The sequence below is a fragment of the Sparus aurata genome, chromosome 9 (assembly GCF_900880675.1).
Source record: "Sparus aurata chromosome 9, fSpaAur1.1, whole genome shotgun sequence".
NCBI lineage: Eukaryota > Metazoa > Chordata > Actinopteri > Spariformes > Sparidae > Sparus > Sparus aurata.
The window spans coordinates 2256848-2279348 of record NC_044195.1 but is presented as its reverse complement, the minus strand read 5'-3'; the positions used below and the strand labels follow the sequence as shown (position 1 = coordinate 2279348).

The following is a 22501-nucleotide window of genomic DNA, read 5'->3' as shown; positions in this document are numbered from 1 at the left end:
AACATGACGAGATGTGTGTTTCGTGTTTCGAGGAGTTTTCGTTGACGAGACGAGAATGGACGTAAATGTTAGTGGGTGGTCTGTCAGACGTTTTAAAATGCATGACATCTCTGCTTAATGTTCGTGTAGCAACTGGACAGCCGCTGAGACCCGGGAGATGCTAGCGTCTCCTCGGTCTCTGTCTTCTTCGTTGTTCACTGCTGCTGTAGCAGCAAGCTAGTAACGGTCGCTACTTTTCAAATTAAAAGCCCCCCGCTAAGACCCCAGTTCTAAACTCAAATAGGGTGCAATGTAAAGCTCTTATTTTGAGGACAAATTTGTTGTCACTTTTTTTTTTTTTTATTGAACAATTTAAGTGTACAAAACCACAAGGTATAGAATAACAATCAGCACATATCAGCACATTTCAACAGTTTTTGTCATGAATTGATGCCCTACTTCATCATACAAGAGTGTCACACATAAGCTGTGAAAATCTGATCTACAAGTTCAACACATTGTGAGCTTGTAGATCTTTTGATTGACCTAAATTAATTTGATAAAAGACTATACTTGTTTTGTTTTTGTTTTTTACTTAAACTGACTAAAACTAGACTAAAACCTGTTTGAGTTTTCGTCGACTAGAACTCGACTAAAATCACATATAGAAGTGACTAAAATTTGACTAAAACTAAAAAGCATTTTAGTCCATAAGACTAAGACTAAATCTAAAATGGCTGCCAAAAACAACACTGATAAATGCTAAATAGTTTTTTTAAATGAGCTCAGGTACAACATTTGCCTTTGTTGATTACCACAACAATACAAGAAAGTTGAATTGTTGTAATTTTCTTGTGCAGAGAATAAATAACTTCGACATACATGTCAGAGACTAGCGTGGCTGGCGGCTTTGAGACTAAAATAAATATTTGGGTTTATGAATACCTTCCACAGAATAGCTGCTGCATGACTACATGACTTCCCTAACCCGGTAATGCACGAGCAGCTGCCTGTCTCCACGACTTCAGCATTATCCATGCAGGGTTCGTACGGGTGCTTGAAATCCGTGTAAAGTGCTTGAATTTCAATGTTGTATTTTCAAGGCCTAAAAAGTGCTTGGATTTTAGTTTAAGTGCTTGAAAGTGCTTGACATTATAACTCTATGTCTTTCACAAAATTGAGATGGACTGGATAGTTTGCTTATTACAAGGAGAAATAAAATCGGTAAGAAAACCGTATGTGGAGATGTTTTCTCCTGGGCTCCGCTGAGCCTCTCTGCTCCTCTCTGTGACCTGCCAGTCTGTGTGTAGCCCCGCCCCTCTTAGAAGAGCGACAGCAGGAGATGACAACATGCCGGGAGGCTGCTGTGTTAACGAGCATTGGCTTGAAAATTATAAGTACAAACTATGGTTATGACGAGGACCGAATCAAAGAGTGGCGTCATGCAAAGTCTGCAAAAAGGATGTGCAGATGTGTGCAGTGGGAGAGTCTGCGCTCTAAAGTCACATGACATGTAAGTGAAGACTTTTTGAGTAACTTAGGCCAACGCTGCATGTTAACACTTTGTTTATGCTAACCGCTAACGTTAGCTAAACCATAACAAGCTAAAGAATAATTAGCGGACCATTAATCACGTTACGTGACCTCGTTAAGTTAGCGCCTGACTGTCTGTGTATGCAGTCTATGGCATGTGTGTGTGTGTCGTCACACATGCAGCCTGGTAGCTGAGGAGAAGGTGGAATTTGATGCAATTTGGACTGATGACACGTTCGATATTAATAAACTTTGATTAATAAGCGAACAGCACTCTGTGCAGCACAGAGCATCTCTCCTCTGCTGACAGCCAGTCAGCAGACGAGTCACTCACACGGGTGAACAGCAGAGCTAAAGTGCCAGAGTCAGAAACTGACTGTTCAGTTTGTCTCTGTGACGTCACACCAGGCACTGACATCAGTCAGAGCTTGAAGTGTGAAAAGGGAATGTTCACTGTCTCCACTTCTCATTACTTACTTCTAATAAAGTAAATTAGATGGCAAGCCAAGACTTCTTACAGATAGGTGACACATTTTGACAGTGTTGGGCAAGTTACTCCAAACAAGTAAAGCATTATTTATTACTTGTTACTGTCATTTCAGTAACTTTATTACATTGTGATATTACTGTATTCTAATTGTAAGGCATTACACTACTGTTGCATTACTTTTAAGTTACTTTCACCAACATATACAACCACTAACGCTGAAAACAACAGTTTTTGAAAGGGCTGGCCATACTGAACATGAATTGCAGTGTTAAAATTGAAACATTTGGGGTGCAGTACCTGTTTCATGAGAATATTTACATTGAAAAATCAGTATGTGTCATAACTTTTTGTATGTCAACACCTTGATCGTTATTAACGTAAGGGAAAGCATTTTCTAAAAGCTTCTGTCCTCTAGATGTGATTAAACATCTCTATATATCAGGGACAGTACATATTCTTAGAATGCATCTACATTGTATTGACATTTTTTGAAACACACACATTGATTTCCAGTGTAGCCTAAATCTGTTCATGGGGCAGAAAGTGGTCGTACATCTCAAAATGGTCGAGAACACTCAAATTCAGTTTGGGCAGACCTTTCAAAAACAGGTGGGAGCCTACATTGTAAGGCCCTTTAGCTAATGTTTATTGTGTTTAACAGAAGTTTTTGTATGTTTTATCTGGATACAAACTGATGTAACACAGACTGACATTATGTCGCTATATTTATATTACAGTCAGTAGCCCAGCAGCACTAACCTGTTGAGGCAATAATAGCTTACCTTGTCATTGCTAGCCTGGACGGGGATCTTGCTCACAATTTTTATAAAAGACAGAGAATCCACTGTTGAAAGTGGCAGCATGTCTTTGACAACATACTCTGCCACCAGTCTCCTCGCTTCTTGAGGTTCAAGCATCGCAGTACAGGAGAATGTTTTTTCTCTGCTCTCATCCTCAGTTTGCTTTCTTTTGGTCACTAGCTTAATGTTAGTGTGACACCACTCTAGAGGTTTCGTTAAATGACTTGTGCTATTTTGCGAGGTAGAGAGATCTTTTGGTTTTGCACACAAAATGCACTTAACTATAATGTTCTTCACATCCTTCCAGTCATCTTCTCCTCGATCAAAAGTTCTCATTATATGCATTATATGCATTATAACACGCGTTACTGAGATTTGTACTGAGTAAAATATTACCTTTTTTTGTTTACATTACTGTGTTACACCAAAAAGTAATGCATTACAGTAATTGCATTACTTTTGTAACGCGTTACTCCCAACACTGCATTCTGAAACATAAAGATCTATGTCAAAAAAGAAAATAACAGGGTGCTCTCAGTCTCTCATTGTCTCGGTGCGAGTGTTCCTGAAGAACGCCAAGTGGCTTCCATTTTTTTGGATAAAACTTTGTGTTCTCCTTTAATTTCTAAACTTCTTGCTATTATGAAACATGATTTTAGATGTTCGCAGCATAATACAATGTACAAAAATGAGTGTATATATTCCTGTAGATATGTATTTTACCCCAGCAATAAGGTGCTGGAAAAATTTGAAAATGACACTTAAAAGTGCTTGAAAAGTGCTTGAATTTGACCTTGAAAAATGTGTACGAACCCTGTCCATGCTGTAGGTTTAGCTTTAGTGACGCTCTGGCTGGGCTCTACTGCTGCCTTGCTGTCTTTCTACAACAGTACTTTCCCTATTTGGTTACTGCAGGTAGTTGTATGCTTCTGTGCTTTTGTAACTGCGTAATTCTCCGCCGTCAACACCGTCAGACAATGAAAGGCCACTATATATGATAATATGATAGAGAAATGAACATTCAATTCACGGGCAGCAGCTCTGGTGGACATTCCTGCTGTCAGCACGCCAATTGCACGCTCCCTCAAAACTTGTGACACCTGTGGCATTGTGTTGTGTGATATAACTGAACATTTTAGAGTGGCCTTTTATTGTGGCACACCCGTGCAATAATCATGCCATCTGATCAGCATCTTGGTATGCCACACCTGTGAGGTGGGATGGATTATCTCGGCAAAGGAGAAGTGCTTACTAACACAGATTTAGACAGATTTGTGAACTATATTTGAGAGAAATGGTTCTTTTGTGTATATAGAAAAGGTTTTAGATCTTTGAATTCAGCTCATGAAAAATGAGAGCAATACAAAAGTGTTGCGTTTATATTTTTGTTCAGGGTATGTAATCTGTACATAATTTACTGTACATGTGAGGTGTAATGAGCCAGTCTGTTAAGCTCATCTGAAAATTTCAACTATGCAGGGCCAAAATCATATTTGGAAGGGACAATTACATGCAGTAGATTGATTCTTCCGGATAAATCCAGAAATCCGGCTTTTCCGACCTGAAAATGAGGCTCATGTACGATGGAGCTTCATTCAAAGCAGAGCTCCACCAAAGCTGAGCATAAATATATTGATACAAAATAATTGCAGTTTTTTCGATATCTTCCATGTCATGTGACCCAGTGATTCCAATCCAGCAGCAGATTGTATTAGTAAACTGGACTAATGTGACACAGCTCTTTTTATTGTATTTTAGTGCTTCCTCTATTTTATATGAATATTATTATGCAGAAATTATTATTTTTTTCTCAATAGCTTCCATGTCATGTGGCCCACTGACTTCTGAAATAGATTCTGTTTCCATAAGATATAATAATAGAGAAAATCATGGTTAAAAAAGTTCTCTAATGCTCAAGAGGTTTACATATTTTCAAGCAGCAATGTCAACATGTACACTATCATGTCTCATGTCTTCGATTCTGATTCTGAAATTCTGAAAATGATTTTTTTTTCCAAAAATCTCACCAGTAGTCACCATTTAAAGGGTTATTTTCAAAATGTTCTAGTGTTGTTAGGTTACCGACTCAAAGCACTACTGCTACAAAAAAATCTAGGGGAAACACTGTGTTCTAAGAATTTTGGAAATGTGGGGCGAACTATTTCTTTCTTATTATACGGCTCTTCCTAATGCTGTAGAATGCTCCATTCACTTGAATCGGCCTTCCCGACGTTCGGCGGTCAATTATTTTCGTATAATTGACCGCTGCTAAGCGTATTTGACCATCGTCAAGGAAAATGGCCTTTTTGCCTCTGATTCACGTATTTCGTATCACCCCGCGCTCTAAAATCTTTGCTCCACAAGTAGTCCAGTCACTTATCACCCCAGCGTTTTCGGTCGCTAAGCGACGTCAGCTGATCTGTAGTCTACTTCATATTGGAAAATACGTACTCTAGGTAGAGTTCGGCGGTATCCAAATTTTGATGCCGTCAAACCTCCTCCCTATTTTACCATGGTATACGGTATTACCATGACTAATTAAAAATTATGACGTCAGGCTCAGACACCAAACTGTTAACCTGTGCCTTCATCGTTCGGAAACTGAATACCAAAGGCTAATACTGAAACAATAACAACATAACATGTACAATATTAACAACTTTTATTAGAAACAAATAGCAGCTTAAAAAAAGTGCAAATACAACAGTCAATCATAATTAAATTAACATAAACGTCCAGAACGGTTTTCGCGCACACAAATCAATTAAATAAAATCACAGACCGAACAACTTTTAATAACAACAAATAGCAGCTTATAAAAAAGTGCAAACAGGCCCACAACAGTCAACCAGAGTTGAATTAACATAAACATCCATATTATAGCAATTATTGCAAATCAGTAGGCCTAATTTAAAACACAGTCCAGTCTTCCAGTCGTCTTTTTTTAAATGAAAACCAAATAAAAATACCTGAAACAATTAAATAAAATGAATAATAATAAAAAAAATACAAACAAACGCATGCGTGCAAACACACAGTGCGAATAACTTGTGTGGCAAGTGGCAACAAATCTAGTCAAGGTTTTTCACCAGAAAAACCAGCATGTTCACTTTTTCCGGCTTTAATAGGGCAAGTTGTGGGCTTACAACTTTACCTGCGGTCATGAAAACCCGCTCTGATGGTGAGCTTGTGGCACAGATGCACAGGTATTTTCGGGCCACTCGCGACATCTGGGGAAAACGCCCGGCCGCACATTTCCACCAAAGAAGTGGGTCCTCGTCTCCCTGAATAACAGGCTCCAAAGAGTAGGCTGCTATTTCAGCTCCGGCTCGCTCCTCTACTGTGCCGACAGGACCTGCCACTGCATCGGCTCGTTTTTGCAGGAGACTTCCCAGAGTCATCGTTTTCCATGGCGGTTCACTCTGATGGCCACTTGACCTGCTGGTGCTTGCCCCTCTAAACTCACGATCTCAGCCTGTAATGCAGCCTTGGTCTCAGCCAATGCGTTGACATCAGTTTCATATCCTCCACGGTAACGAGGGTCGAGGAAAGTGCATTTTTGCATTAATTTGCGCACTGAATCTGATTCATACTTGGCCTCCAGCTTTTTTAGAATTCCAGTTTTTATTGAATTTGTTAGCTGGAGGTCGTTTTCTGACAAAGCCAACACATTGTCCCTGCAGAGCTGGAGAATGGGGAGGATAGAGGAACTAGTCACATAATTCTCTCTTGACAAAATATCAGTGAAGTCACCGACTGGTTTCAGTGCGTCGTGAACAGCTTTCAAGACACCATGTCCTGCCAGGTCAGGGACAGGCTGCGCCTTCTGTCATCAGACAGGACGTGTCTGATCGCTTGGGCCTGCTCGAGGATGCGCTCCACCATTGCCAGTTTGGAGCCCCAGCAAGTTGCGCAGTCCTGCCGATGGATGGATGGATGAATGAATGAATGAATGAATAAATAAATAAAATAAATAAGCAAGCAAGCCCATTAATGTATAGTATTACATTATATTCTTAGTTGCATCATCTAACCATAACAGATTCAGATATTCAGATACAAATGTATGCTTACCGTAATGAGACTGTGTTCTGGGAGTCCCAACTCCACTTGCTTCTTGTGGAGTTCACTCTTACGCTGCCAGCTGTGTGAAAAGGCCCCGACAATATTACGGCACAGTCCGAGGGCACGCTCGTTTTTTTGCCTCTGGTCATGCAATGCATTTGTGACGGCCAAGTTCAGATTGTGACCGAAGCAGTTGAGCCACTGCCAATTCAGGGACCTGATTGCGGCAGAAATGTTGGTAGCGTTGTCAGTGGTTATGGCTGAAAGTTTTTTGTCGTCAAGCTGCCAGTCCTGAAGTGCATGTCTGAGCGCAGCAGCAAGATTGTCCGCTGTATGACTCTCAGGAAAATATGTAGTTTGGAGGCATTTGGATTCTAGTTTCCACTCAGATGTAGGCCTAATGGTGTGGACAGTTAAGCGACATATATGGTGTCATGTTAACTGACCACCACATGTCAGTTGTTAAGGAATAACTGTCTGCCTCGGACAGCAGAACTTGAACCTCGTCTTTAACTTTATTATATAAACGTGGGACGGCCGTTTGAGAGAAATGTTTCCGTCCAGGCAGCTCGTACTGGGCATCTAGGACCTTTACCATGTCCTTAAACAACTTTTTTTCCACCGTATGGAAGGAGACCATTTCCTTCGGCATTTATTTTGTCACTGCATCAGTGCAGGTTTTCCAACGTACACTGTCCCGTTTGTACTTTGTTGCTTTCCCGAAGGCCCCCATTATTGTCGGCTGCGTGTAAGTAGCGGTGGACCGAGTTGTAGTTGGCCCTGCATCGGTATCAGTGGGAGGTGTTGAAACTGTTGCGCTGAGCGAACTCGGGGCCAAATGCATCGCAGCAGTAAGCGGGTGGTTGATCCGGAGAAGAGTCCTTAAGTTAGAGGTGTTTCCATCTCTGGCGGTCACCTTTTTATCGCACAATTTGCAAATCGCCTCGTCAGTATTTGCTGCCTCTCCCTTCTCATTAAGTCGGAACCCGAAATACTGCTAAACTGCAGAAGTCGTGTTTTTCTTAGAGACCAGGTCACTCGGTGCGCGACTTGCCATCTTTCTCCCTCTCTCTGTCTCTCTCGCCTCCGCGCTGTCACGTGATGACAACCACACATAAGTGCTCCTGGACATAGAATCATTTTTAGGCATTTAATGAATTATATTTCATAATTAATCCTTATCTCCTATATAAGTGAATTGCATTTTTTTTTAATGACGGTATTGAAACTGATACCGTTGCTATTTTTATGACCCCGTGGTATAACGTATTACCGTATTACCGCCCAAGCCTACTCCCAGGTCACTGGTATGGATGAGTTTCACATTAACTTTAACATTTTTGGGAAATACAGTGATTTCAACTCTTGGCAAAAGGCTGAGTTGTCATCACCGGTCAAGAAAAGAAAAAGAGAGGAATGCAGGGAAGAGGGAGAAGCGAAATGGCGTCGATTTGGCAAACTTTATTTCTCTGCTGAAAAACAATAATGACCGCCGTTCAATACATTATCCCTTACTTAGCTGAAGCCAACAACGGGACAAAATAAATGTAAAGAGAGACGTAGTTCAGCCATATATTTTCCTGCTTTTTTGTCCTTTGCCAATCACACCTATGTACATGACATTTTGTCATGAGCAATTCCTGAAGGGGACATCAACAGTAGTGCTTTAACTCTGCTTACAATCACTCATCTTCTGTCACCCTGTCAGCAAAGTTAAACTGCATTGCTGCTGCAAACACTGCTTTGTGTGTGTGTGTGTGTGTGTGTGTGTGTGTGTGTGTGTGTGTGTGTGTGTGTGTATCATCACGGCAACATTTGGCCCTGGAATATGATTGCAAAGGTATAAAATGTCCACAACACAATAAACATCTAAATAATATGAGTTATGAGTTTCACTGTATCATGGTATACTGCATTACACAATTAATATTCTAGTTACAGTTACAATGACAAAATATTTCCTGAGAGACCTGAGACTTGATATAAACTTCACGTCAGTTCTTGTTGATGAGATAAATCGGTCTAGTTAGAGAGGTGAAACTGAACAGTAAGTAGACTTTGTTCATCCTTCTCCTTCAAGACATGCAAACAAGTGAAAAGGATGAATTAGTGATCGGATTTTCAGTTTCCCCTCAGTCTGTTCTGCAACATATTATAGCTATGCTCTACATAGCTAAAGCGTCTGGGCAGCCTGGATTGATTGGACCGCATACCAATGATTGAAGTGACAGAGGATTGTTTTATCCCATGCCAATGTAAGGCAATTTGAACTGCCTTGTCTTCAGAACCAAGATAATGTTATATCATCTATGGAATCTTTTCCCTAATGTGCACTGAGACATGCTTCTGGTGGAGCAGTGGCCCTGTTAATCAATACGAGTGGCATTTGAGTAAATATAAATCCTTAATTCTAACCAGTTTGCTGTTCTATTCCGTGGTTCTGACACTCCGCATCTTCATTGTCCATATGCCTCCTTACTAAAACTCCCCCAAAGCTCCAAAGTAGTTACTGTTAATATTGTGAAATTGTTAATATGTTAATATGTTGATATTTGTTTGGTTCTTTCAATAACCCTGACAACCATTTCATGCCATCAGAAAATAATGTGAAAGATGCTATAATTTCATAAACTGCTACTTATGAAAACTCAATTTAATGTTTTGGCCATATCATCCACATTCATCTGACATTGTTTTATCATTTTTTCCAGTGCCTTCTCCCAGTGCCTTACGACTGGATGCGATTGCTTCCTTTGGTGCTGCAAGGGAAGTTGTTGCCATTAAGGACTACTGCCCATCCAGTTTCACCACTCTGAAGTTCTCTAAAGGGGACCGCCTCTATGTTCTGGACTCGTCAGGAGGAGAGTGGTGGTATGCCCACAACAACACAGAGATGGGTTACATCCCTGCAGCTTATGTGCAGCCCATCAACTATAGAGACTCTTCTTTCAGCGACAGCGGGATGATTGACTCTGTGGGAGACTGTAACGAGGAGGTAGCCAAAGAAATGGACTTTCGAGGAGAGTGGGCAGGGGTGATTTTGAAACCAACCACCTTCCAAAATCAAAATCCTTTTGCAGCTACCCATACCTCTACAAACCCTTTCCTAAACGGGGGTCCTCAGAGCTCACTTGATCAAAACAGAAATGAGAAATCCGTTGACCTTCTTCTGTTGGATACTCTCACTCCATCACTGCCCAACTCCTACAGCAGCACTGCAGACATCAATGGTTTTGACAGAGGCATTTTCAACTTGAACCCTCTAAGTCCAAGTGTAGAGGTGGGACAGACACTTCGTAGGGACAACCCGTTTTTTAGAAGCAAACGATCCTACAGTCTGTCTGAGTTGTCCATCCTGCAGTCTCAGTCTGACGCCAGGCTGAGTTCCACCAGTTTCTTCGGAGGCTTCAGAGCTCCAGTGCCAGAGCAGTTCCAAAGCAGGGAGGACTACCGGACAGCGTGGCTGAACCACCGCAAGTTAGCCAGGTCCTGCCATGACTTGGACTCTCTGGGTCAGAACCCAGGCTGGGGCCAAACACAGCCGGTAGAGACAAATATTGTCTGTTGGCTGGACAGCTCAGGGGGGGCTGTCCAGCTGCCAGACACCAACATCAGCATTCACATACCTGAGGGCCATGTCGCCCCAGGGGAAACCCAGCAGATTTCAATCAAAGCTCTGCTCGACCCACCACTAGAGCTAAACAACGACCGCTGTACCACTGTCAGCCCTGTGGTGGAGATTAAACTCAGCAACATGGAGACCAAAACTACACTTACTCTGGAGATGAAAGTGTCTGTTGTGGTGAAAATGGAACACAAGCAGACGACAGAAGTCTTGTGTGTTAGGAGTGATTGTAAAGAGGGACCTTATACTCCCATTCCTCAGGCATTCATGTATGGGGACACAGTCCAGGTGGGCCTTGATAACCTTGAACCGTGCATGTATGTGTGTGTTGTGTCTCAGTCCCAGTCCTTATCTGTAGACACTACAGTTTGGGAGCATGTGGTTAAAAAGATTACCTTAGGAGTGTATGGTCCCAAACATATTCACCCATCCTTCAAAACAGTTGTGGCTATGTTTGGCCATGATTGTGCCCCAAAAACATTATTGGTGAGTGAGGTGGGCAAACAGGTGCTGTCTACACCATCAGTAGTGCTACAGCTATGGGGTAAACATCAGTTTGTCCTGTCCAAACCCCAAGACCTCCGTGTTGGGGTTTTCTCCAACATGGCCAACTATGAGGTTAAAGCTGGTGACCAGGCCAGATCGGTACGAGGATTTCAGGTTAAACTCGGCAAAGTCAGCAGACTTGTCTACATCATTGCTTCACGTAATACTGAAGATGTTTCTGATTTCACCTTAAGAATCCAGGTCAAAGATGATCAAGATTGTATACTGGCTCAGTTTTGCGTCCAGACACCAACACCACCACCCAAAACAGGTCCAAAGACATTAGTGCAACGACGCTTCCTGAAGAAGAAACAAGTGGGCAAGATAGTCTTGTCCCCCCTCGCCGTCGCCACCAAGTACCCTGTTTTTCAGGACAGGAGAATAAACAGCCTGAAATATGGAAAGTTGATCAAAACTGTCAGCCGACAAACAAAACATCAGTACTTGCTCGAGTACAAAAAAGGAGACTTTATAGCTTTGTTGAGTGAAGAGAAGATCAAGCTAAAGGGCCAGTTGTGGACAAAAGAATGGTACATTGGATATCATCAGGGCAAAATGGGATTTGTTCATGCCAAGAATGTCCTAGTGGTTGGCAAAGTTAAGCCCATTTACTTCAGTGGGCCCGACCTTACCACCTCACTGTTACTGGAGCAGATACTGAAGCCCTGCAAATTCCTCACATATATCTATGCCTCTGTAAGAACGATACTGATGGAGAACATTGGCAACTGGCGAGCCTTCGCGGATGCCCTGGGATATGTCAACCTGTCCTTAAGTCATTTCTGTCGCACAGAGCTGGACAGTGAACCTGAGAGGGTCGCATCAGTGCTGGAGAAGCTGAAGGAGGATTGCAACAATGCAGAGAGCAAAGAGCGGAAGTCCTTCCAGAAAGAACTCCTGATGGTATGTTACAACCTTGGCACCCTCGTTTGTTGCAGCAACTTGGCATTTTCTCCAAGTCATTGATTTGAAAAGGCTAATTACCTATCCCTGTTTTAGATTTTAAGTCTCCAACCCAGATGCTCAGGTTTGTACTCCAGTGAATGGGGTCCAGATGCAAAGTGAATTTTAACCACTTAAAACAAGGCTCACCTAAAAAAATCTATAACAGTTCAAGTGTATGTTGTATAGAGAAAATTCAAACCACTTTACATCGCGGTCAGACCGTCCTTTCTTTTGGCACTTTGGCCGTGCATCGTACAATAGTGCTGCAAAGCTTCCTCTATAATCCCATTCAAGTGTATTCCTTATTTGTGACATGCTGCCAAAATGTTGCTTATTACCAAAATTTACGCTGTGCCTATACACTGTATACAGGTTTATGCATTGCCAATGCCACGTGGTTATATAATCTGTACACTAAAGGGTGTTTAACAGATAACATTAACGGGTAACAGATTGCTTCCTTGCTAAGTAATTAAGAGATTATATTAAGAGAGCCACTAATAAGACGATTAATAAGATGATAAGGAGGAGTAAGGCATTGCCTCTGATATTGTAACGTTAGTTATAATTCAGAAAAATGTACTGTTCATTGGATGTGACAAAAGCATCTTTTTTTAGGCCATAAAAATAACAGACACAGAAAAGTCAGTTTGAGGGAGCAGATTGACCGGAGGCTAAATGATGCTGGTGACTGTTGTACTTTTATTTAAAATGTGTTATAAATTTTTGTTTGTTTGTTCAGTAAACACTCTGTTCAGCGCTTTGTTGTCTCACATCACACGTGTTTGATCCCAGTGCTCTGTCACTGCTTACATCATGTCAGGTTCCTATAGCAACCAGGGCTGACAGGAGAGTGCATAAAATTAGGAAGAGAAATGAGAGAGATTATTGAGTTGTATGCGTGAGTCAGTGCGTTTACATGCACAGTTTAGTCAGATTACAGCCATAGTTCGACTATGCTACTCAATCAGACAACTGCAATTGTCCGAGTATACATGCCGGTGAGAAAATCGGATTATTGGCCGGAGCATGTCATACCCCGGTACGATAGGTGGCGCTGTACCCAATTCAACTAGTGGTAACAGAGCCACCTCCGGCTGACCTCTTTACGTCACCAGCTGCCTCGGCATTCAAGAAAGATGGCGTACGAAGAGCGAGGAGAAGCTACATCTTTGTACATTTCGTATATGGTGTACATGATAATTACACAAACAAGGTGCACAATGGCGCTCTTTCTTGCGGTTATTTCGGAGGAAAGACGCCGCTGCCGCCGTCCGTCTACTTCCGGCTCACGGACCCGGGGAAAAATCTTGCGCTTGCGCAGAACGCAAAATCCAATCCGATCCGCTGGACCGTATACATGCAGGAGTAACTATTGACTATCAATTGAATAATCTGGGTGCTTTAATTCGACTATGAGAAATCCAATCCAGTCTGATTTTAGTCACACTAAGGCGTATACATGCATCTTAGAAATCCCATCATAGTCAGACTAACACAGTAATTCAGTTTTCTTGAGTGTCATGTAAATGCACTGAGTGTTAAGTTAATATTGTGTTCTGCTTGTGATTGATACAGCAACTGGAATTGTTGTGAAGCATATAAGTCCACTTGTAAATGCAGCGTGACCTGAATACACAGGGAATTAGGCTCAAGTATGAATTAAGATTGGGATCTTTTTAAAGATTGATCCTGCACCTCTACACAGAATAGCCCTTGCATCAAAAAAGGGCAAATGTCAAGGTAGATGTGCCCACCAACTCTTTGCAGCACTTGGTTGTGCATCTTCTGCCATGGCAATGTAGATTATAAGTGTCACCTCAGGCAGGCTGAGTTGTGATTTTCATCCTGAGATGCCTAAACATGCTAAATTCCCTCATTATATCCAGTCTAACTAATGCTTATGGCCCATAGCTCCATGAAACTTTGCATTTTTATATCTGTTTCTTTTATTTTTGTGTCTGTGCCTGTTTGAACTACTACAACATTCCATAGAGTGGTGTCAAACTTCCCTACTCTGTTTATACTGTTCCTAGACTGTGTTTCTCTGTTAGCATATTATCTGACTGAGTCTTTGTCAGAGGTCATGGATGTAATACAGCAACATAAGTAACATGGAGCAGAAACACTGTAATTTGTGCGAGGTTGTAAACACTAGTTAGAACCATTTATAGACAGAGACACTGCAGTATGGAGAAGAACATAATAAAAGGTGGTGAATGAAAATATGCCTTTTGAGGGAGTCAGTACAGTATAATTCATTTCTGAATATAGCTCTGTTTTATGTTGCCTCTGTCAGGTTTACAGCTCAACTACTGGTTACTGTTGGAACAATCAAAGTACACAGAAATCTAGCAAATGTGAACTCACACAGTCTTTGTTTAAGTAACACATTAGCTGTCCCTCTGACTGTTTTTGTCCTCAGAAAAGTAAATTGTATTGGGTGTGTGGGCTTTGGAGTAAATTTGAGTGAGTCTTATCTTCCTCTCCTCTTGTAAAAGAATAGTGTCCTATGTCATGGAATACACTCCCTTTTGATTTACAAGTGTTGTTGTTGGACATAGAAGACAAACAACCAAATCAAAAGTACTGTGGTCACACAAGCTTCCTTTGTGTTCAAATGTCTGAAGCCATCTGTTCCAATTTGAATGCCATACACACACAATATTGTAGATTATTTCTGTAAATGTACTGCTTCACAGGCAGATCAATGTTGCCTTTGCATTTTTTAGTGGTGTGGACATTTCTTGATTCTAAGATGCATCATGGCGTACGTGGAAGTTTCTGCATCTATAGCATGGCAAAGCAAGATTGGGAGTTTGCATCCTACACGAAATTATAGCCTACTACAATTGTTGATCGATGCAATTTCACACTCTTGGATTGAAGGTTAATGTTACTTATAAATAGCAGGAAATGTGACAGAGGAAGGCAGTGAGTGCTAAAACAAACAAAGCACTTAGGAAGTTTGGAAGCAAACATCATTTCTCTAATACAACTCATTTTAGGAACCATGTTCACAGTTTTCACCCAGAGCTATCGTCTGCAGCCATAAAGTATACAGCAAGCCCAAGTAATCAGCCAAGAATTGACAAGGCACTGTAAGTTTTTATGTCCAGCTTCATGAGAGGTGTATGCAGCAAAGTCATGCTTGCAATGTCTGCCAAATTTAGGCAGCACTGTCTTGAGAAAAGAAAACACAAAAAACGTGGGTATTTTAATGTTCATGTGAAAGTGGGGGATATAGTGTTAATCACAGGCAGTTTTTAGCCCCAGGCATTGGTGAACTTTGCCCAGTCTTGGCTGTTCAACTTGGAGCAGCAAGAGGTTGCTGGCTCAGGTTCTGAGATGACAGCGTGTACATCTTTCTTATAATAAAAGATTACATCTGAAGTTTGTGGCTTATGAACAAATTCTTGTCATCCGACTGCCACATGGAGCTAACCTGGACTTCCTCTCTCACATCCTGAAGGACCTGGCCCACATATGGAAGCTCATCATAGCTCACAATCACAAACTTGCCAATCAAGTCTTGAAGACTGGTTTGTTCCTCTGGTGGCTCAGGACTGCTTGTTGCAGCTTCAGTGTGGCACATGGTTTCTCTCAGGTTGACTTTTACTGGCTGGTAACAGAGGCATGTCTTCATTTCTGCAAGCTTGCAGAAGCATGACACCTCTCTTTCACCTTGGGCTGCATGTGAAGACAAAACTGGTGTATCTTCAAGGTTCCTCTCACAGCATACACATTTTCTGGAATCAGCTCATCACATTTCAGTTGACCCTGATTTTTTGGGCAGAATCTTATACAAGTCCAGTGGAGTCTGCAGCTCACCTCCTCGTTGAACATAGAGATTAGCATCCCTCTTTACAGCACCACCAATGCTTTCTGGCTGCCTCCAAAATGATAAGATTGTATTTCTGTGCTCATCTTGCAGGCATAATTTTCAGAAAAATCAATGCGAAGACCAGCTTCAGATTCAGTCAGATTTTGCTTCAAGTCACGGAACTGTTCTGTTTGGTGGATCCAGTTGAACTGATGAATGGCCAAAGCTTCTAACTTTTTGTTAAATAGTTAAATAGTAGGTTTGTCTTAAAACATTTGCAAAGGTTTTCTCACCAGTTGTTAATTTTACAAGCTGCCAATGTTCCCAAGAAATCTCAGTGCAGTCTGTCAGGAAATTCAGTTTCATCAAAACAGCACCCCAGACATGCACGACCTATGCATGGTTTGTTGTTAGGGCTACACACGATTCTCAGTAACTCTGATATGCTGGTTGTCTTCAGTAGTCCTCTTTTGGCAACTTTGCTGACCAATAGCCGGATAGTCTCATGTTCTATGCACAAGTATCTCTATCGCTGGTCTTTGGCTCGATGATATAAAAAGGCTGTTTTCTGGTAAACTGTCTGTGGGATATGGAGAGATGCTGTCTGACCTCCGTTTGATACTGTGCATGGAGCTCAAGGAGAGCCTTTGTTGGAACTCTTCTTTGCATTTTCTTTTTTTTTTTGGTGATGGTGTCTTTTTTTCACAGCTAGAAGACGATTATTTTCATCTATGGACAGAAATTTGACAATTGCTTGCTCTCTCTTTGTTGACAGTTTCTTGGACCCCCTTGAATTTTTCACTTGGGCTTATTTTTTTTCTTGCCATTAACCTCTTTTCCTTCTTTCTGAATTTGTAATTTTGATTTCTCATCTCAATGAGTTGTTTACTTAGATGTATGACCTGCGTTTTCAATTCATACTTCTCTTTCTGCAGTTTTCTGCAATATTTTTCTGCTGTATTCTGTGTCTGATCTGGTGTGGAGGACACGGGTGGATTAAAATCCTGATTATCAGCCTGTTATAAGTCTGGGGTCTGCCCCAGTTTAGCCTGCATTTTCAGGCTCCTCTTGTGCTCTATCTACATCAACCAGGACTGATGGAATGCCCTCCATAAATAGTGGCGTCAGATCTAAAACAGCATTTGCCATCTTTTTTCTTACACTGTAAGCACTAGATGCAGCCTTCTATTTTTCTCTTTGTGTATTTTTCTCTCTTTGTGGCAGATCATCTGACTTCACATATGGAATCTTTCCCTGTTCCCATAACATGTTGCCTGTGGTGAGCGTTTTTTGTTTTGCTTGACAGTGACATCTGGTGAAATAGATTAAAACAGTATATAAAATATAGCCGCAAGCGGCAATCCACGGGTTCTAACCCCTTTCGCCCCAAACCGGCCACCCTGACCCTCATCCCCTGCAGTCGATGACATCGGCCGCCGTGTTCCTCAAAGCTCTGTGCAACACAGCCATGACTAGCCCAATATTTCTCCAAATTGGGTTTTCAGCTACATGCTAATGGCATTTATAGCGCCCCCTATAGGTTGAGCTCAACATGCTTTGGTCGGCAGATTACCAGTCCTGTTGTGAACCTACCCACCAAGTTTTATGATGATGGGACAAAGGGTGTGGGAGTTATGGCCAATCATTTCTAAGCCACACCCATTGCAAAAATACATGGGTCCCTGGTGGCCATGTTCTTTGACCAATCTGGCTCATTTATAGTAGAAATTTGTCTTTTCATTTCCCGAAGCCGTATACCAAACTTGGTGTTGATAGAGTCAATCTTTCAAAAGTTCTATTCATTTTACTGTTTTTCACATTATGCAAATTAGCAAAAAATCTAGGTAGGCGGAGCTTCATGGTCCAAGAGGCTTTTTTGTAGAGCACATCGAGCTGGACTTGTGTGTCAAATTTCAAGTCAATCAGACTTACGGTGTGAGGGGCGTGGCCTTCGCAAAAACGCATTTTCAAGCCTTAATTACAGCGCCACCATCTAGCTGACTGGGCTCATATTTTTATAAAAGTTGATGCACATCATTTCCAATCATTGGGCCAAGTTTCAAGTTTCTTGCCCATTCCAGCTCACGTGAATTTGGGCTCAAGCGGCAGACAACAAATAATAATGAAGCCCCGCCCATTGCAAAGATACATTGGTCCGTGGCGGCCATGTTTTTGACCAATCTGGCTCATTTATAATAGAAAATTGTCTTTTCATTCCCCAAAGCTGTATAGCAAATTTGGTGTTGATAGAGTCAATCTTTCAAAAGTTCTATTCATTTGACTATTTTTAACATTATGCAAATTGCCAAAAAATCTGTAATAGCGACTTTTGTGGTGCAAGAGGCTTTTTTGTAGAGTAATATCAGGAGGACGTCAATGAAAAATTTCAAGTCAATAGCTGTAATGGCTTTGCGGGGAAAGCCTTTCGAAGTTTACACCCTAGGTTATAGTGCCCCCATCTGACGGATTGGGATGAAATTTTTGGAGCAGCACTTGGACGTCATTTATACTCAACGTACCAAGTTTCGTGTCTCTGGGTCCTTCCAGCTCGCCATGAATTAATAAAACGCAAACAATGAAGGTTAATGACGAATAGGCCACGCCTACTTTCACATATCAACATGGCACTCAAGACATTAGTTAATACTTGGCCCTAGGGCATGCATACTAAATTTGGTGAAATTCCGTCCAACGGTCTTTGAGTTACGCATTTGTAGCATTTCTAGCGCCCCCTATAGGTTGAGCTCAACATGCTGTGGTAGGCAGATTTCCAGTCCTGTTGTGAACCTACCCACCAAGTTTTGTGACAATAGGGCAAAGGGTGTGGGGATTATGACCAATCATGTCTAAGCCCCGCCCATTGCGAAGATACATTGGTCCGTGGCGGCCATGTTTTTTGACCAATCTGGCTCATTTACATCAAATAGTTAGGGTTTTTTGAAGTGGGGTCATATAAAGTACATATCTATAGTCGATCTGTTTCCTACCGTAATCACCGATCAGCGCAGCCTTAGTTTGGAGAAGTAGAGAGCCGCTCCAGCCCAGACGCTCAGCTTTGTACTGCAGTGAACGGGTCCAGAGAAAAAGCGAAATTAACCACCTAAAACAAGGCTCACCTTAAAACATCTATATCATAAGTGTACCTTGTATAGGGAAAATTCACACCGCTTCACATCGCTGTCAGACCACCCTTTCTTTTGGCACCACATTTTCTCAACCGTAGAACGTCCGTATCCCTACGCAGTTACGCTAATGCGGAGGGATATGGAGAGTAAAGTTTCGTTTTTATCGAAAGTAAACCTCTCGTCCAGCAGCTGGGCCTCGCGCTGTATTTAGCCGCTCGCAGATCACCTGTTGCCCAGTTGCGCTAATGCGTAGGGATACGGAGGTTCTACGGTTGAGAAAATGTAGTGCCAAAAGAAAGGCCGGTCTGACGGCGATGTAAAGCGGTGTGAATTTTCCCTATACAACGTACACTTGAACAGTTATAGATTTTTTTTAGATGAGCCTTGTTTTAGGTGGTTAATTTCGCTTTTTCGCTGGACCCCGTTCACTGCAGTACAAAGCTGAGCATCTGGCTGGAACGGCTCTCTACTTCTCCAAACTGAGGCTGCGCTGATCGATGATTACGGTAGGAAACAGATCGACTATAGATATGTACTTTATATGACCCCACTTCAAAAAACCCGAACTATCCCTTTAAAACTGGTATATAGTTTGAAGGCCACACCAACACACAAGTCGGAACCGAGACTCACTGAGGCTACGTCTCGCTGCTACGTCATTTTAAATTGGTCACGTGATTTGGACGCACTGGCACGTTAGTCGAGGGTTAATGGCTGGAATGGTATTCGAAAGTCCTTATGTTTTACTTGTCTGGCTAATATTTTCCCAGTTGAGGGTGGGGGAACATCTTCTTTTATCATATCGTCGCTGTCAGGCGGAAACCTCCTATGTCCAAATTTGGCCAATTTAATTTTTTTTCACAAATCGATACTATTGGTCATTCTTCTTGTCAGTCTGTTATTTTTATAAATTATTAACCAATCTAAAGTGTTGAAAAAAGCATGAGAGCAAATCTCTTAACTCCATTGGACACTTTAACTGTCGGACAAGCCTCGTAACTCCACCCACCTCTTCTTCTACTGTTCTACCACCCTGCGGAAGCTGCTCGGCATTATTATGTCTTGGAAAGTCACAACGATCAGGAAATCCTCGTCAAGCAACACGTCCTTTAAGGTAAATGTTCTCAAAACACTGGTTATTCATGATTCAAGTATGTGTATCACTTATATGCCAAACAGTTTTATCTCGAGCTTGAAGTAATGGTAAGGTGTAATGTATCCTTTCTGAGGATGCTATATTTTTCTTTATGCTAGGTCTAGCTTCGGACGGTAGCTAACTTGTTGATTAAATTCTTCCATGGTTTTGTTTCTGACGAGGAGGATGAATCTAAGCACAAACACTGCCTGCCGTTGACTTAGTTAGCCACTGTGTATTAGTTTTGTCGTCATGTTTGGTGAGATAGCTCACGTGATTTTCGTGGGGCAAAACACTAGAAAGGCCAAGACGGTCATTTTGACCGTTTTCAAATTTATATGTGCAACTTTGCCGAATGAAAAATTGCAATAGGCTGTTATATGACTTTTCCTAAAAGTGTCTGTATTTTAATTTAGAATAGTTTCTTTATTAATTACACAAATGACGTATCTCATTCATGCACGTTTGTATGTGTATTTTAAAGTTGGTGAAAATGAAGAGGACTCTGATGCAGAGAGTTCGTGCTCAGATGCTGAGGAAGACGCCCCTCCAAGGAAAAGACTGAGAGAAACACCTGGAATAAAGTCATCAACACACACAGAGCCTCACAGATACATGCACACAGACACACAGACAAGTGCTCACCCTACTCACAAACACAATGCACTCAGTAATGGGCTTAGTAAAGCAGGCCCAACTATGATTGTATGTGTATAAAACTATGATATCAGTTATTGATGTATTTTAAATATATACTGCTGTTACTGTTAGTAGGTGTATTATTACTAGGCTTATTATACATGTGCATTGAAGTTTTAATGTTTTAATGTTTTGGGTATCACCATTAAATTATTGTTTTTATTATTGTTTTACTGGCTCCTGACTTCTAGACTACGCCTCTCTTGGCACTGTACATGTAAAATAAAAGGGCCGTCTACTGTCTACTTTGGTTAACTGTCTGTTTTTTAGACAATAACGAGTGAAAATAGTTAGGTAAGATACATTTGAGTAGGCCTGATTTGTTAAAAATTGATAGCTGTAATGCTTGGGTGCAGAAGGAAGCCCGTGAGCCACGGAGGTAAGTTTGCGTGCAGATTAATTAATAAGCTCATCGTTTTTTGTATTGCATCACTCATAGCTCTTAAACCTTTAAAATAGAGTTTAGGGAGATGTATGTAACCACAGTCGTTAGCTTTGGTTAACTATTAAAGCCTTTTCTCTTGTCAAAAGGCTCAACACGACCGCTGACTTTTGTTTGCGTGAAGATTAATTTCCGCCTATTAATTTCCGCCTCGTTATTTTATTGTGGTATTGCATCACTCATAGCTCTTAAACGTTTAAAATAGAGTTTACGAAGATGTATGTAACTACAATCATTAGCTTTGATTAGCTCTTAAATCCTTGTCTCTTGTCAAAAGGCTCAACGTGACGGCAGACTGTGATGAACACCGCTGGCAGTAGCGACGTTTGTGTCCGTACCATTCTTATCAATGACAGCGTAACCTCTTATCTCCCTGCTCCAAAATCATAAACCTTGTATCTCCGATTAAACATGATTTGGGGGAAATGTTGTGTTAATGTTAGTACATAACAGTATATGATAGCAATATAAGTTAGAATACCAACTTTAACAATATAATGTTTAATAACTAAAAAAATATGCTGTTTTTTTAATTTCCTGAAAAATAGTGGTTTTGGAGATAAGAGGATTCCGCCCGACAGCGACGATACGAAAATGGAAACACCCCCGCTTAGTAAATGGTATCATCCTCTTCTCACGCGCTACTTCTCCTCTGTACCTGCACCACTCCGCAACCCGACCGCCATCCAGCGACACACACAGAGAGAGAATCCGTTTAGATGTAGTGTTGTGAATCAACTAACTCATTCAAAGCAGAGCTCCATCAAAGAGCCTGCAATCGTTGCGGGAGGTTGATGTGTCAGTGTTTCCCCTGTTTGCATTCTGCTGCTGGATTTTCAGCGCTGCCGCAAAAAGAAATTACATTTAAAAAGACATCATTTTTGTAGGTTTAATATCGCGGGCGAATGGCGAATTTAAATTGCACACAGTGAAAGCACTACACCCCAAGTTGTCTTGAAATCGATTATTATTGTCATTACTGTTGAGTGACTGAAATCCTCGTCATCCTATTCAAAGGCTGCAACAGGCGACTCATCAAACCGAGGTGAAGTTAGTTTTAGGTTGGATATTCGGCGGATATTCACTCGTGTCCAGCCGCGACTTTACTGAGGTTCACCCAGTGTGAGCAGCAGGAGGACGGTTAGCTCACCTCCAGAGCCTCGCGCTGAATCACTGGAGACTGATTTAGGGACCATCATTAAATTACTTAGCATAAATATATTTATACAAAATAGTTGCAGTTTTTTCCATATCTTCCATGTCATGTGCAGCAGATTGTTTTAGTAAACTGGAG

At 41.5% G+C, this 22501-nt stretch overlaps 1 protein-coding gene across 2 annotated transcripts in view; it reads left to right on the top strand.

The window, feature by feature from the left end:
* The window catches only part of LOC115588346 (SH3 domain-binding protein 4), a 92975-nt gene that overhangs the window by 37785 nt on the left and 32689 nt on the right, over positions 1-22501 (top strand). The window contains exons 1-2 of one of the 2 annotated variants that reach the window (XM_030428919.1): positions 1267-1492; positions 9579-11941. In XM_030428919.1, the coding sequence (XP_030284779.1) occupies positions 1486-1492; positions 9579-11941 (2370 nt within the window). In that variant the 5' untranslated portion in view covers positions 1267-1485. Of the gene's footprint in view, positions 1-1266; positions 1493-9578; positions 11942-22501 lie in introns of those variants that run through there. The other variant, XM_030428918.1, reaches the window with a different exon arrangement.